The sequence below is a fragment of the Lolium perenne genome, chromosome 2 (assembly GCF_019359855.2).
Source record: "Lolium perenne isolate Kyuss_39 chromosome 2, Kyuss_2.0, whole genome shotgun sequence".
NCBI classification, from domain to species: Eukaryota; Viridiplantae; Streptophyta; class Magnoliopsida; order Poales; family Poaceae; genus Lolium; species Lolium perenne.
In genome coordinates, this window is record NC_067245.2 from 258419353 (window position 1) to 258433185 (window position 13833).

Sequence of the window (13833 nt, forward strand, 5' to 3'; positions counted from 1 at the left end):
TATAATCTATGTGTGCCTCATGTTGTTAGCTCATCAGATTGTGGCAACTTGACCGGAATAAAACCCACGACACTCTGTCTGTGGTCGTCTCTACAATGCATATGTGGAGAGTTGAACCCTGCTCATGGATGTGTATTTGTGAGAGGGGAGGGGGCGATCTTGTGATCTGTACGGCGTTAAGACCGGACATAAGAGACAATGACAACATCCAGATGGATCCACATGTCCTACCGAGGATGGCATGGCAAATACCACTGCTTTTTGGAAGACGTGGATAACCTCTTTGCTTGAACATTTTGGCTTCTCTTATTTATACCAATATAATTTTTTTCATCATACAACGTTACTAAGTTTAGAATTACAAATATATTATAGTCCTTTGTCACACTCACACTTTATATGTCTCAAGATTTATCTTGGTGGAATTTGGTGCTCTTTTAAACATACGTGCATATATCACGCCCTGAACTGCTTATAGAATTCAGTAGTGATCTTTATTCCTTCCTGACAATAGAGTTCACAAAAAGTGTCAGCACAATCGAAGAAATACTAAAATACTAAGTGGGTAACTAAAAAGATGTGGCGAAGTAGCAACCTTGAGTGACACTACTGGTTTGTAACCAAGTTGTTCCACAGCGTTGTGGCAGTTAAATGTTCTATTGAGCGTGACATACTTCACGATTGAAGATGTTATAAGGCCAGGTTTACGCATTCCAAAGCGAGAGAATATCTTATCGTAGCTCCAGTCTACCAAACATGCTATTGGCATCACAAGATAGATAGGTATTCTTAATGTAAATCGTCTGCAAACAAACTATCATAAGTTAGTATATCATTTATGATTCAATATTTCTCGGTTATAAGAAATAAATTATTATCATTATGAAATCGTGTCTACACAATAAACTTTCTTCGCCTACAGCCCAATACATCTGCACAATAAATATATATAACAACGGATAATCATACTAATCAATCAATTCATTATATTATACTATTAAAGGAGAAGAGAACCAGTGGTCTTGATTGACTAAACACAAACACACAAATGGAGCGGCTAAAATTTGGAGGCAATCATACACAACCAATATATTGTTTCATGGATAGAAGAACAAGTTGACGAGCAACAACCAAACATTTATAAATCCTTTCCCAACAAGAGACAAGGAAAGGGGGTAACAAAAAAGCACCTATGTTTATACCAACTCTAGAGTGGATATAAATAGAAAAAAAAATCAAATAACATCTATATCATAGCAATTGTATATATGTAGGAAATTGAAACTAGAAATGAAACGTTGAATCATCTAATAACCTATGGGAATATGCTAAAATCCAAGTGCATAGAAAGTTCTTCCCCCGACTTTTTATGACATGTAAAAAAGGCATTTGCTCCTCCCCTCGAACTGAGATAATCTCAAACACAAATATGGCTAAGATCGCTTGCTACCCCTTCATAATTAAGGGTATAATGGTATTAAAAAAACTAAACAGGTATCTGTAGCACTGTACAAAATCTGTATGGCCTAACTTATTTGCACGCATATGTAGACTATGTCTAGGTAGGAGTTCGTATGTATACACGATGTTGTCGGCTCATCGGCGGTGATTTTTCCGGGCGCCACTGTCATGGCTAGCGGGCATGAGGCATGACAAGGCAGTGCTTGCCGGCCACGAGGCATTGTGAGGCGATGCAGGTCGACAAGGCCTCAAAGGTGTGTACCAGTGGGGTGGTGGTGACGTGCAGGCAGGATGGCGGCACAACGGTGATGTGTGCGGCCGTACAGTTCGTCGCATTAGGAATGAACATGTTTAGTGTCAATTATGAGGACCCAGGAGGAACGGTTGGCCTCAACGATGGATTAACTAACTGACGGTGAGATATGAGATCCTAGCGGTGACTAACCACGATCACCAGAAAACATGAGCGATGAGAAACACGAGATCATGACAACTGTCTTCGCGATATATGGGTATAGTATACATGGGTATACCGTGTTTTGATATGGTCTTAGAAGTTATTCAAGAGCCTAATCTAGGTTTGGGAGAGGGGTTGTACTGGACCATGCCTCAATAAAGAAATTTATTACTCCCTCTATTCACAATTACTTCACATTCTAGGTTTTATCTAAATCAATCTATATGAATTTTGACTAAATATGTACAAAAATCTATCAATATTTATAAAATTATACCTATTTTATTAGAATCCTTATAAAGTATATTTACATATCATATATATTTTATATTATCGATATCAATATTTTTGGCTATATTGATGGTCGAATTTTGTAAAGTTTTACTTTAACTATCCTAGAACGCGATGTAAATAAAAACGGAGGGAGTACATCAATGAGCCCACGACTATGTTATGGAGGAACACTAACATTTATATATCTCTCTGAATCTAATTACTCCTTTGTTAATCAGGGTTATTCAAAATGGCTCCCAGGTCCGGGAAAACCTATACACCGACCAGGCCGGTGGCTACCGGCCACCGCACACCCCCTGGTCGGGTTTGGGCCAGGCCCAGTTCGCTGTCTATTTTCGGTTTTCTGTTTCTTTTTTCGTTTTTTATTTTTGTTTCTTTTTTCTTTTCTGTTTCTTTCTTATTTTGTTTTTCTTTCTTTCTTTTTATTCAAATATGAAAAAAATTAAAATTTTAAAAATGTTCAAAGTTATAAAATGTGCAAATTCGAGAATTTTCAAATTTGTTCAGATTTGAGATTTGTGCAAATTCAAAAATCGTTCAATTTCGAAATTTGTTCAAATTCAAAAATCATTCAATTTCAAAATTTATTAAAATTCGAAATATCGTTCAATTTTAATTTTTTTCAAATTTAAAAATCGTTCTATTCAAAATTTATTCAAATTTAAAACTGTTCAGATTTAAAACAGAGAAAAAATGAGAAATGAAAAAAGAAAAACAAACTTGGCCCGGCCCAACATACCTGGCCTGGGGTGTGCGGTGGTGCGTCCTCACCGACCTGGTCGGCGGACAGCACCTGCCCCCAGGTCCGGATGCTCCTATCTACACCGAGCATTTGCAACTGCTGCCCGAATAATAAACAGTGTCGCGGCCCACTGCCAGGACGCATTTACTAACTCGAGTGAGCCAGCCCAAATGGATGGTGAACGATCTGGACTGACTCGCCAACCCAGCAGCCTTACACGTTGGGCCGAATGTGGCAATTAAATAGGACAGATGCCCACCACATGTCCACATTGCACCCGGTCCTACAAATCGCGCACACCATTGCTGCAAGATCCCCTAAAAATGAAAAACCATTGCTGCAAGCTTCGTCTCCAGACGAAGGAAGGCCCCTGTGACGCGGTGCCGCAACACCTACTCCAGCGTGATGCCAAAGAGGGCAGGGTGCACGACGACGAGGCCAGGCGCGCATGATCCAACCTTCTTCTGCGCTGCCACTGTCGCCGGTAATGACGCCGACGAGCACGACCCAGAGGAACGGGCGGGTGCTCGTAACAAACCCCTAGGCACCGATCTTGAGCGCCTCGCCGTCGCCGGTATAAGATAGCAGCGAAAAAGGGATGCATCCATTCTTCGTCTGAGATTTTTCCCGTCAAGGAGAAAGAGAGCAAGGAGAGGTTTCGTGGGGATTTTTCTGTGGTCGCGACGGGTAAGACCGTAAGAGATGGATGAGCAGGGAGAGACTGCAGAGAGCCTTTTGAGTGGTGGGAGGGATATTCAGGCATCATTGCTGGTAATGGAGTTGCCACTGTCCCAGGCTCCCAGCGCCATTGCCGGAGCACCGCCGGAAGAAGGGGTCGCCTGGACACGCTTGCCAATCAGCAAGATCTCGTCATGGCCAATCTCCTCATGTTGGCGCTAATACTTGTTCAGCCTGGAGACAACCACCAAATCACATAAAAGTCGACTAGGAAATGTTCGAGTCGACTAGGCTATGGTAGCTTCTGTTCAGAATAATCTTGTAGTGTTTTGAGTCCAGGGCATCTCCAGCAGCGCGACGTAAATGGACGTTGAGCGACCGTTTGCGTCCGCTTTGACCGAAAATGTGTTTGTCACCCTTTCCAGCGGCGCGACGCAAAGTGACCGGGCTATCCGCGGAGACGCAAACCTGACCCAAATATGCGCTAGGTTTGCGTCTCTGCGGACACTGCGCGGATGCGCAAAGTGTCCGCTCGCATATCCACCGGGCCCGCCTGGCAGCGAGTCTGCACCGAGGGCACCGCTTCGGCGGTCAGCGCTTCCGCGTCTGCGCCGCAGTCTTCGCCATCAATGGCGCGGCTGCCTGTTCTGCGCGCGCACTGGCGGGCGGCAGCTGGGCTTCTACGCCGCCTTCAATGGCATCGTATCCCGCGCGCGGCCTCCCTTAAAAGTCCACCGGCCGCGTCGCTCCTTCGCCCACACCACACCTCCACTCGCACCACCACCGCCGCAGCGCCATGGGGAAGAAAAACGACTTCGAGGCCTCCGGCAGCGGCACCAAGAAGATCCCGCTCCCCGTCACGGTGGGGAGGCTCATGCACGGCAAATGGATGCCGTGCGATGACGCCTGGTCCGGCGTGCAGCTGCCTGGCGGCTCAGCTGCCGCCTGGTGCCCATCCCTCCAGTACCTGCGCGTGAGCCTGATCGAACCGCGGAGATCCGGCGCAGGAGGCGGTATCTGCCGGTGGACCTCCGCGCCGATCCGGCGTATGCCATCGACTCGGAGCTTTGGCGTACGTACCTGTCCAAGGAGACAGACATGAGATGAAGGGCATGCTTCATGGGCGATAGGGATTATCCCTTCGGCCCTGCACCGCCGGCTCGTCGACAGCAGGCGCCGACGCGTCGTCAGCAGGCGCCGACGCGTCGTCAGCAGGCGCCGACGCGATGTCAGCAGACGCAGCACAACGACGCCGACGACCGCGAGGACGACGACGACAACAAAGCCTACGCCGCGTACGACGATGACGACGACTACGTCGAGGCGCTCGCGTACCATAGCGAGGAGGTGAAGGACTGTTGTCTTCCACGAATGGCAGCAGGCCATGGCGGAGGGCCGGAACTTCGACTTCCCGGAGAACATGACGGATGACGAGATGGCGAAGGTCGCCGTCCTCGTCTCCGAGTACGATGCGCCTGTGCAGCCGCCGCTACGCCACCGCCGTCATGCCGTCGAGCCTGTCGGCGGATGAAGCACTTCGACAGGCGCTCCTGGAGTCGGCGGCACCTCCTCCACCACCGCCGCCGCCACAGCCTTATCCCTGGGCGCCTCCTCCACCGCCGCCACAGCCTTATCCCTGGGCGCCTCCTCCACCGCCGCCACAGCCTTATGTCTGGGCGCCTCAACTGTCGCCACAGCCGCAGCCCTGGGCGCCTCCACCACCGCCACAGCCGCAGCCTCCTCAACCTCGAGCACCAGCGGCGTGCCCGGCGTACGCTCCCCCGGATGGCAACTGGCCGTGGGTCATACCGGACCTCATCGTGGTCGACAACGACGAGGAGCAGCAGTAGGCGTGTAGGTTTTTTTAATGTTTTAAGTATGTAAATTATATTTCATGTTTAAAAAAATGATTCGTCCTAAAAAAATACGTCGTGCCGCTGGAGCCACCCCCGACGCAAACGGACACGCGGTCGATTTCTACCAAAAAGGGCCGACGCAAACGGATGCGCGCGGACGCTAAAATACGTCGCGCCGCTGGAGATCCGTCGTGTGTTCCAAACACGACACGGCGTTACGGCCTCTGTCGCATTCTACCACCTACCGCCACCCGTTGTCACGGACAAGATACCGTCGTAGGACCCACGGCATACGTCGTTCTAAATACCGACTCGGTATAGCGCATTTACTGTCACTCATATGTCACACATTACTGAGTCTAACACAGACCTTGGGCATTTATACCTTCTGTTTACAAAAAGAATTATACTACATGTACTATGTTCTATTAGTTTAAAGTTGGGCATTTATACCTTCTGTTTACAAAAAGAAAACAAAATACAATAGATAATTTGTCATACATTGTTAGGACAAGGAAACATTTGTTGAGCTAGTATTTCTAAATTTATTTTAAATTTATACGGTACCATAATCAATATATATAATGATTTAATATTGCTTCAACCGTCTACATTCATATATTGAAGGGATAACTGTCATACATACATGTTCTACCATATTAAAGTTCCTAGATTATGAATTATAATGCTAAGAAGATAACAATGTGAACTAATAATTTGAAACCCTAATGCATACAAGAGAATAAGTAATATCACCTTTTGTATCCAAGGTCTTCCATTAACATATCTATGAACTTCCACGATTTCATCGGCTCCATATTTGTTATAAAGTAAGCCTACGGCACAATTAAATATGTTAACTGAGATATAACATTAATCAGTTTGCAGGGTCACAATAAATACATACTTTGCCTCCACATTGCATTGCACCCTCCTCTGTAGAAAGAGTTTTCTGAGCACATAAATGACCATGCACCACATTCTCAACATATACAAAATCATCATCAGTCTTGCCATCACCCAAAATAATCTGCAACAATAAACATATTAGGTCATCTACTTCAAACTAGGCACCACAAAATTCTTCTATGTTTATTAGTTTCTAAATTGTTGTTCTATAATACATATATAGAATGAATTGACATCATGGCTGCTTGTAAAGTTAGGGTTGGTAGCCATGTATCTTCGGGGCGCATTTTCTAGACTGCTTACCCCAAAACAGGCCAACCCAAGAGGTAGTTTATGTGTGCTTAGATGCTTGCACTAGGCCTCGAGCCTAGTTGGAACGTCGTTTAAAGCACCCCACAATCAAGCTAATGAGTATGTATCGTACTTATCTTTTCTTTGAGTTTAACCATATGATATCCATGAGATTCCTCCCGTAATTTACGATGAATGTTGCATCTACTTTTTGCCATTTTTAGAATTTTCAGTAGATTATTTTCCCTTGAGTGCTTACAAGTAACTTCTTGAATACGATCTCAAATGATGAAGTAACCATCATACAAGTCGTGCATCCCATCGAGACAATAAACTAGATTTTTGCAAAGGTTACCTCACAGTGGATGTCACGGTGAACCATGCTACTATGCTAGGCTAAAAAAAATCATGCCTACTACCCAACGAGTCTGAATGTAAGGTCCGACCCAATGTTTTAAGAGGATATGACCAGTGTGGTTCCGCAGCCACGGCCGTATCTATTCTCATTTAGCGGTTTTGCAATAAGCATGAAAATAACCCTAATTAGGTACATGACCATGGTAATCATGAAGCCATTGCATCAAATAATTGTGTTGACGGTGAATTGTTAAATGAACCAAGATATATCCATGAACTAGGATCACAAACAACAAAATTTCACGGTTAGAGACTTGGAGGAAAGATATACATGCCTGGTTGGGATATCGTGAGCTCTTGATCATGTGAGTCTTACCTTCCGTTTGTGTCACTCACACGGACCGTGTGGATGCGAGGCATGATCCTCGTTGTTGTGGGACAGTGTCTTGTATTTTAAAATAGCCAATGTTTTTTGGCCCGTTAACACCTAGCGCTAAACCATAATATAGAACTTTAGTGGAATCTAGGGAGCTATTATTGGATATCACCGGTTCAAGCAATACTTAGTGAGTCCTTTTGATATCTAATAGCCCACTATTTTGACTTTCGCAACCATTTATGAACACCTCCGGTATAGATATGGACCAGGAATGTCGACACTCTGGACGAAAACATGGTGTTTCTGCTTATCGAATGACTTCCTACCTCAGCCCGTGCGGGCTTTCTTGCCACAAAATTAATCATACAACTACATTATGGTTTGCAGCATTATGCAACTAAGCTTCCGTCTGTGTCCAAACTATTAATTACATATATAAAAAAATTAAGCAGGTGGCTAGAAATTATGAAGAACAAGAGATATTCTTGCTTGAACTATGTTTCCAGTGGTATTGTTATGCGCAATATATGTGTACTTACCCTCATTCCTCCGTAAGAAACTAATGTTGGTATTATACCGTCACCGGGACCACAAATGCTTCCAGGACGTATACAACAAGTGCGCAGCTCATTTATGTCATTGGCCTTCATCACTAACTGTTCTGCTTCCGCCTTCGTTTGCGTGTATGCTTCGTGGAACTGACGGTAAGAAAACAATCATGGTCAGCTCTAGAACGAATTAACTAATTCCACATATATGATTGCCTGGTTCTGAGGTAAAAAAAAATCAATAGGAGAAGGACCCCAGCTGGCCACAAACCATATATTATTATAATTTTTGACAATGCAAAGCAAAAGCCAGGAATTCTGGCCGAACATATCAGCCCAACAAATAAGAAAAAAATTGAAGCCGTCTGACTCGCGGCAACATCTCAACTATCCTTCCACAATGCACTTATGAAACAAGAATAGTTAAGAATCTCAAGTTCTCCACTTGTCATCAAACGTGACAGACCATCAGTTTCAATAAGAACGTATCATAATCCCTCTGCCTATATACTCTGTATTGAGTATAACTTTAGCATTAATTTTACCAATAAAATGTGAGTTATGTGTCATAAAAAGTACTGCCCGATGTGCCATGAACAAGAGTAGGTCATTAGATTCATATTTGATAAAAAGAATACAATGAAACACTTTCAAATTATATGTACTTGATGTTGCACATATTTATAAAATTTTCTACATTTGGTCAAACTATACGAAATTTGGTTTTGACTAAAACTAAGATGCAATACATTTTTTCAAATATGGTTACTATACAAGCAAACATAAGTCCGGTTCAGCACCAGTTATCCTAATTAGAAGGTTATTATAGCATTATTTAATGAATAATATATGGTAGGTTCATGTGGTGCCTTCAATGGAATTGCAGAAAGTGAAAGTGATAACTACTATTTCCTCCAGATCGGTTTAACAAACGCACATGTAATTAAAAATTGATTTGACCATTATTTTGATTAATGAAATATGTAATATTTTTCACAATGGAAACTTTTTTTAAATACAGATCTAATGGGTTAAAATTTGTAAACATATAATTTATATTTCGCTGATTAAATTAATGGTAAAACTTTATCTTAAACCATGTTAAACTGTTCTAGAGGGAGTACTACTATCTGGAGGCAATAACAAGGCAGCCAAAAAGGAGCATAGCCCCTGGTCCCTGCTTAGGTGTATACACACACATCCATATTATTCATTAGATGAAAAAATGACTAAATATGTGTGGTAACCTTCTCTGGATATGGTGCCGATTCATCTACATTGAAGAGGCCATGAACTCCATCAAATACAACTCCACTCGAACTCGTGTATATCAGAGTTTTAATCGAGCATGTGTGGCAAGCATGGATGATATTCTTTGTCCCTGTGCTCAAATGAATACAAAAAAATGTGTTCATAAGAATATTTATAGACCTGTAGAGCAAGGTGAAGTTAAGATAATGTTACTAACCCTCTACGTTGACCTTGTAATGAAGCGGAAAGTTGTTGTTGTTATGATCTGCCGCAGCAGTGTGGAAAACAGTATCTACCCCTTCGAAAGCTGCAGTGCATAAGACTAGCTAATTCGCACACAGAAATGAAAAGCCGAAGAAACATCTCAAATATATAGCATTTTAACACTCGGTAATGATTTATAAACAATTGAACATGCATGCAATACCAGCTTTTATCTCATAATGTAGTATACATTGTTAACTACTCCATCCGATTCATATTATTTACCACTAGTATGTATGTACTTAGGATTAAAATACGTGTAGATACAATATATGCATTGTGTCTTAAGAGTTGTATATGCATTGTATACACCATTTTCAATGCATTGTCTTAAGAGTTATATCTACATTTAATGATTTTGTGTACTCTACATGCCGGTGATAAATTTAGTGGCGAGGAAATTTGATTTACTTTTATGTAGCTTATATGTTATCAATCCTCTACCCTTTATATCAATGACAAAATATAAGTTGTCAAACCGAAAAGCTAATTTAAATAAAATATTTTGGGCCACTTTTTTTAGCGAAGAAGTTATCAATCACCAGTTTGTTATTTATCAATAATAAATGTGAAAAAGTTACTTATCCAACAAACTAATTTTATTTATAATAATATTTTGGGCAAATTTTTAAGATCAAAAGTTATTAATCCTTTGCATTTTATTTATCAACGATAAATGCAAAAAGTTAATGATCCAAAAAGCTAATTTCATTTACTTTAGAATATTTTAGTCGCGGTTAGCGTACAAGTTATCAACCCTCTGCCCGTTATCTATAGATGGTAAAAATAAAAAGGTACCGGCCCCAAAATGTTAATTTTATTTAGAATATCTCATGGCTCTTTTAGCTCACAAGTTATCTACCATTGGTCCCATTATTTATCAATGGTAAATGTTAAAAGTTACCTAACTAAAAGCTAATTTTATTTAGAATATTTTGAGACTTTTTTAGCTCACAGGTTATCTAACCTTTGTCCCGTTATTTACAATGGTAAATGTGAAAAATTACTGAACATAAAGCTAATTTTATTTAGAATATTTAGCGATTTTTTTAGCTCACAAGTTATCGACCCTTTGTCATTTTATTTATCAACGGTAAATGTGAAAAGTTACTGAACCGAAAGCTAATTTTATTTAGAATATTTTGTGATTTTTAGATCACAAGTTATCTACCCTTTGTCCCGTTATTTACAATGGTAAATCCAAAAAGTTACTGAATTGAAATCTTATTTTATTTTGAATATTTTCGAATCTTTTAGCTCACAAGTTATCTACCCTTTGTCCCGTTATTTATCAATGGTAAATGCTAAAAATTACCGAACCAAAAGCTAATTTTATAATTTGAGAATTGAGATGAAAGTGGTTTTTCCCACCCGTTATTGAAAAATCATTGGCCCGAAAAAATGGAATTGTAGAAACAAGCTAGCGATGACACCCACTCGATCTCCCCCACATAGCTTGTTCACGGTCGAGCACCGCCTCCTCCCTCAGCCTCTAGCCCAGCCTCCTCTCCGTACAACCGACCCTGCCGCCATGTCGCCTTCCTGCACCGTCTCCACGCGGATGTCCTCGACGTGTTCCTAGTCATCCAGAATGTGGACGACTCTCCACAAGCTCGCAGACCTGCCAGCTCGCTCGCATCCACTGCAACGCCAGCCTCTCCACCGGCGAACGGCATGGTGCTACTCCGCCGCCTAGAGATCTTTGGACAGGGGCGCCGGCCTTCCATTCGATGCGGTCGACGAGTTCCCGGTTGACCGGTTCTCCCCGTGTTCCCGAACCTGGACATTCTCTACGGTGCACAGCGTTGTGCTGCTCGCCCGCCAATCGCACTGCTGCCACGTCTACCGGTTACATCCCCACCCAGTCAACCTCCAGACAAAAAAGGGGAGGAATGAATCTGACAGAAAATGACAAAAAACATATAGAAGTAGTGTTCGCAAGGACCAGATCTAACCGCCCAGACGAGAACCAACTTGTAGTTAAGTGGTTAGGGGCAGTGGCACCCCAACCCATCATAATTTAAACCCGAGGTTTGATACTTTGGTGTCTCATTATAGGCGGAATATTTTTCAGTGGGAGACGATGTTTCCGTCGACAACGAGGCCCTGTGGTGACTTTGTTAATCTCAAGACTTGTCGGATAAAGTTTTTTTTGGACGTAGTCTCTCAATGGTGGTCACAGAGGTAGGGTGTGCGTGCGTGTTTTTATAGGGGCGAATGTAAGTGCGTATATGTAAGCGTCTACATTTGTACTGTGTTTCGCAAAAAAATAATCTAACCGTCTAGACCGTGGAACGTCATAAATGGAATTTGCTGTGAAAGGCCTAATATGTATCCAGTTCCAGATTTATCTATCCTGCGACAATTACCTAGGGCAGCACGAGTACTACATGTATTAAGGGGCAGATACATTAGGCTGCCCATAGTGCTAGTATCTTAGGTAGTATCATACATCTTAGGCCCACAAAAATGCTGATGTGGCATCTAATTAATGAGGAGAGACAAGATTAGAGTAACATAGGTGGATACTGTATCATACCGCACATTACGAGAAAAGCTAATGCTAAATAGATCTTGTACACACATTTTGTATTGGGATTTTACAAAACAATAAATTTAGAAGATTATGATACTACTCTATAATACCACCCACTATAGTGATAATATCATAGACAAGTATCATATGCATGATACTACAATACGATACTATGCACTATGACCAGCCTTAGAGAAGCCATCGATGGAGGCCAGGGTGGGAGTACGCTCAATCTGCGCCGGTGTGGATGACCTGGGAATCTAACTGCCACGGGCTTATTTTATGTGGATCTATAACGATGTCAGGTCGGCCTATTTGCTACGGATTTAGACGGAAATCCAGCGGGTGAGGTTTGGCAATTAGATTCTCAAAAGGGCGATGGAATAAGCTACCTTCTTCATGGAATGCATGGATGACAGGGTAAGAATACCTTTCGTAAGCTGCGCTAGTTCGCAGACGTTGGCGGAGATGTAGACGGCACGACCGTCGCGGAGGGCGGCACCAAGGAGCCCATCATCCTCTTCCGGTGTCAGGGCAGCGTCGGCGCGGAGGTCCATGATCCGCACGCGCCAACGTCCCGAACGGAGCAGCGCCAGCACCATATGCCTCGCCATGAATCCCCGTCCGCCGGTTACCGCACACCACCTAGCTTCTAGGCTGTCCACCGACGGATCCATGGGGCTAGATAGCTAGTAGAAATGCAGTACTATTAGTGCTTTCGTCAACTACTTTGCTCCCTTCATATCATATATATAGGCTTGGCCGATGTTCATTTTATTTAGATTACAGATCGAGTAAGGAGGAGCTGTCTCTCTCCGGACAGAGTATCAAATGCTAGCTGTGCAGTATTTGACTTGAATGTATAAAAAGAGGACGGGGATCCGTATCTTTTCAAACTAACTGTATATATTCAGTGGTCGCTAAAAAACAGCTCCATCGTAAACAGGCAACAAAGCATTATTAAACTCAACCTTTGTCAGTGACTGGTGAGACTTACGTTACTCCAAACGTTTGCTGTGTTTCAGCCCGTCCAAACCGAGACTAAAAGTATCTTTAACATAAATGATATTTTATTGTATAAAAGTTTTAAACATTACATCCGATCTCTGCATACCTAAGATGCACACGGCTACTCCCTCTGTTCGGGTTTAGAGGTCCGGAGAGCAGAATCGCTAATACCAAGACGTTGCGCTGGAAACAAGGAGCTAACGTGGGGGTCGGTTTGGATTCTATTAATTGCAACTCAGCTTAAGGATGCAGAATAATAGCTCTGCTGTTATAGAACCTGCTGTGAGTCAAGTGGCAACCAGGAAAGGCAGGAAATTTATCCCTCCAAGCTCTAGAGTTACAAGAAGTGCTATTAAAGCTCAGGTGAGCATCCAGAAGAATACCTGGAGTAAAAAGGGAAGGAGGTCCTCTGCTGGTACCTCTTTGTTCAGTGATGAAGTTGATAGTACAGATTGGACTGAGAGTTCAGTTAGGAGGTGTACAAGGCATATGACCAAGAATGGTGGATATAGGTTTGAATTCATGAAAGACAAAATTTCAGCAAGAAAGAAGCCACAAGCATCCAAGCCTGAAGAAGTACCTGATGAGGAGGTGGTTCCTTTCATCCCAATACCAACTCTGCAGCACATTGGCAGACAGCTGCAGATCTCAGAGGAAGAACTGACAAGGGAGAAGCTTATGGCTACTTCTGATGTATCCAAGAGTACCACATCAACCAGTAATGAAGATTGATGATTTATGTAATGCAAACAACATAGCTTTTGTGTCAGTGCATGAGGTGGCTTTTGAGAATGCACAACTT

General features: G+C 42.8%; 1 protein-coding gene across 1 annotated transcript; it reads right to left on the minus strand.

Annotated features, from left to right (window-relative positions):
• Window positions 1-287: 287 nt before the first annotated feature.
• On the minus strand, window positions 288-12762 carry LOC139829850 (3beta-hydroxysteroid-dehydrogenase/decarboxylase-like). Its single transcript, XM_051362458.2, has 8 exons — window positions 12454-12762; window positions 9441-9530; window positions 9220-9353; window positions 7964-8122; window positions 6396-6518; window positions 6245-6324; window positions 596-803; window positions 288-504 (listed from the first exon to the last, which is right to left on the minus strand). Exons 1-8 carry the CDS (start codon window positions 12698-12700, stop codon window positions 457-459), a joined length of 1089 nt encoding a protein of 362 aa, XP_051218418.1. The 5' UTR covers window positions 12701-12762; the 3' UTR covers window positions 288-456.
• Window positions 12763-13833: the final 1071 nt, after the last annotated feature.

Coding starts and splice junctions, on each gene's coding strand:
- LOC139829850 (XM_051362458.2), bottom strand. CDS start 12,700: ATGGATCCGTCGGTGGACAGCCTAGAAGCTAGGTGGTGTGCGGTAACC. Junction 6,519..7,963: donor TTTCTTACGGAGGAATGAGG/GTAAGTACACAT, acceptor TTATTGTTGCAG/ATTATTTTGGGTGATGGCAA. Junction 6,325..6,395: donor CAATGCAATGTGGAGGCAAA/GTATGTATTTAT, acceptor ATTGTGCCGTAG/GCTTACTTTATAACAAATAT.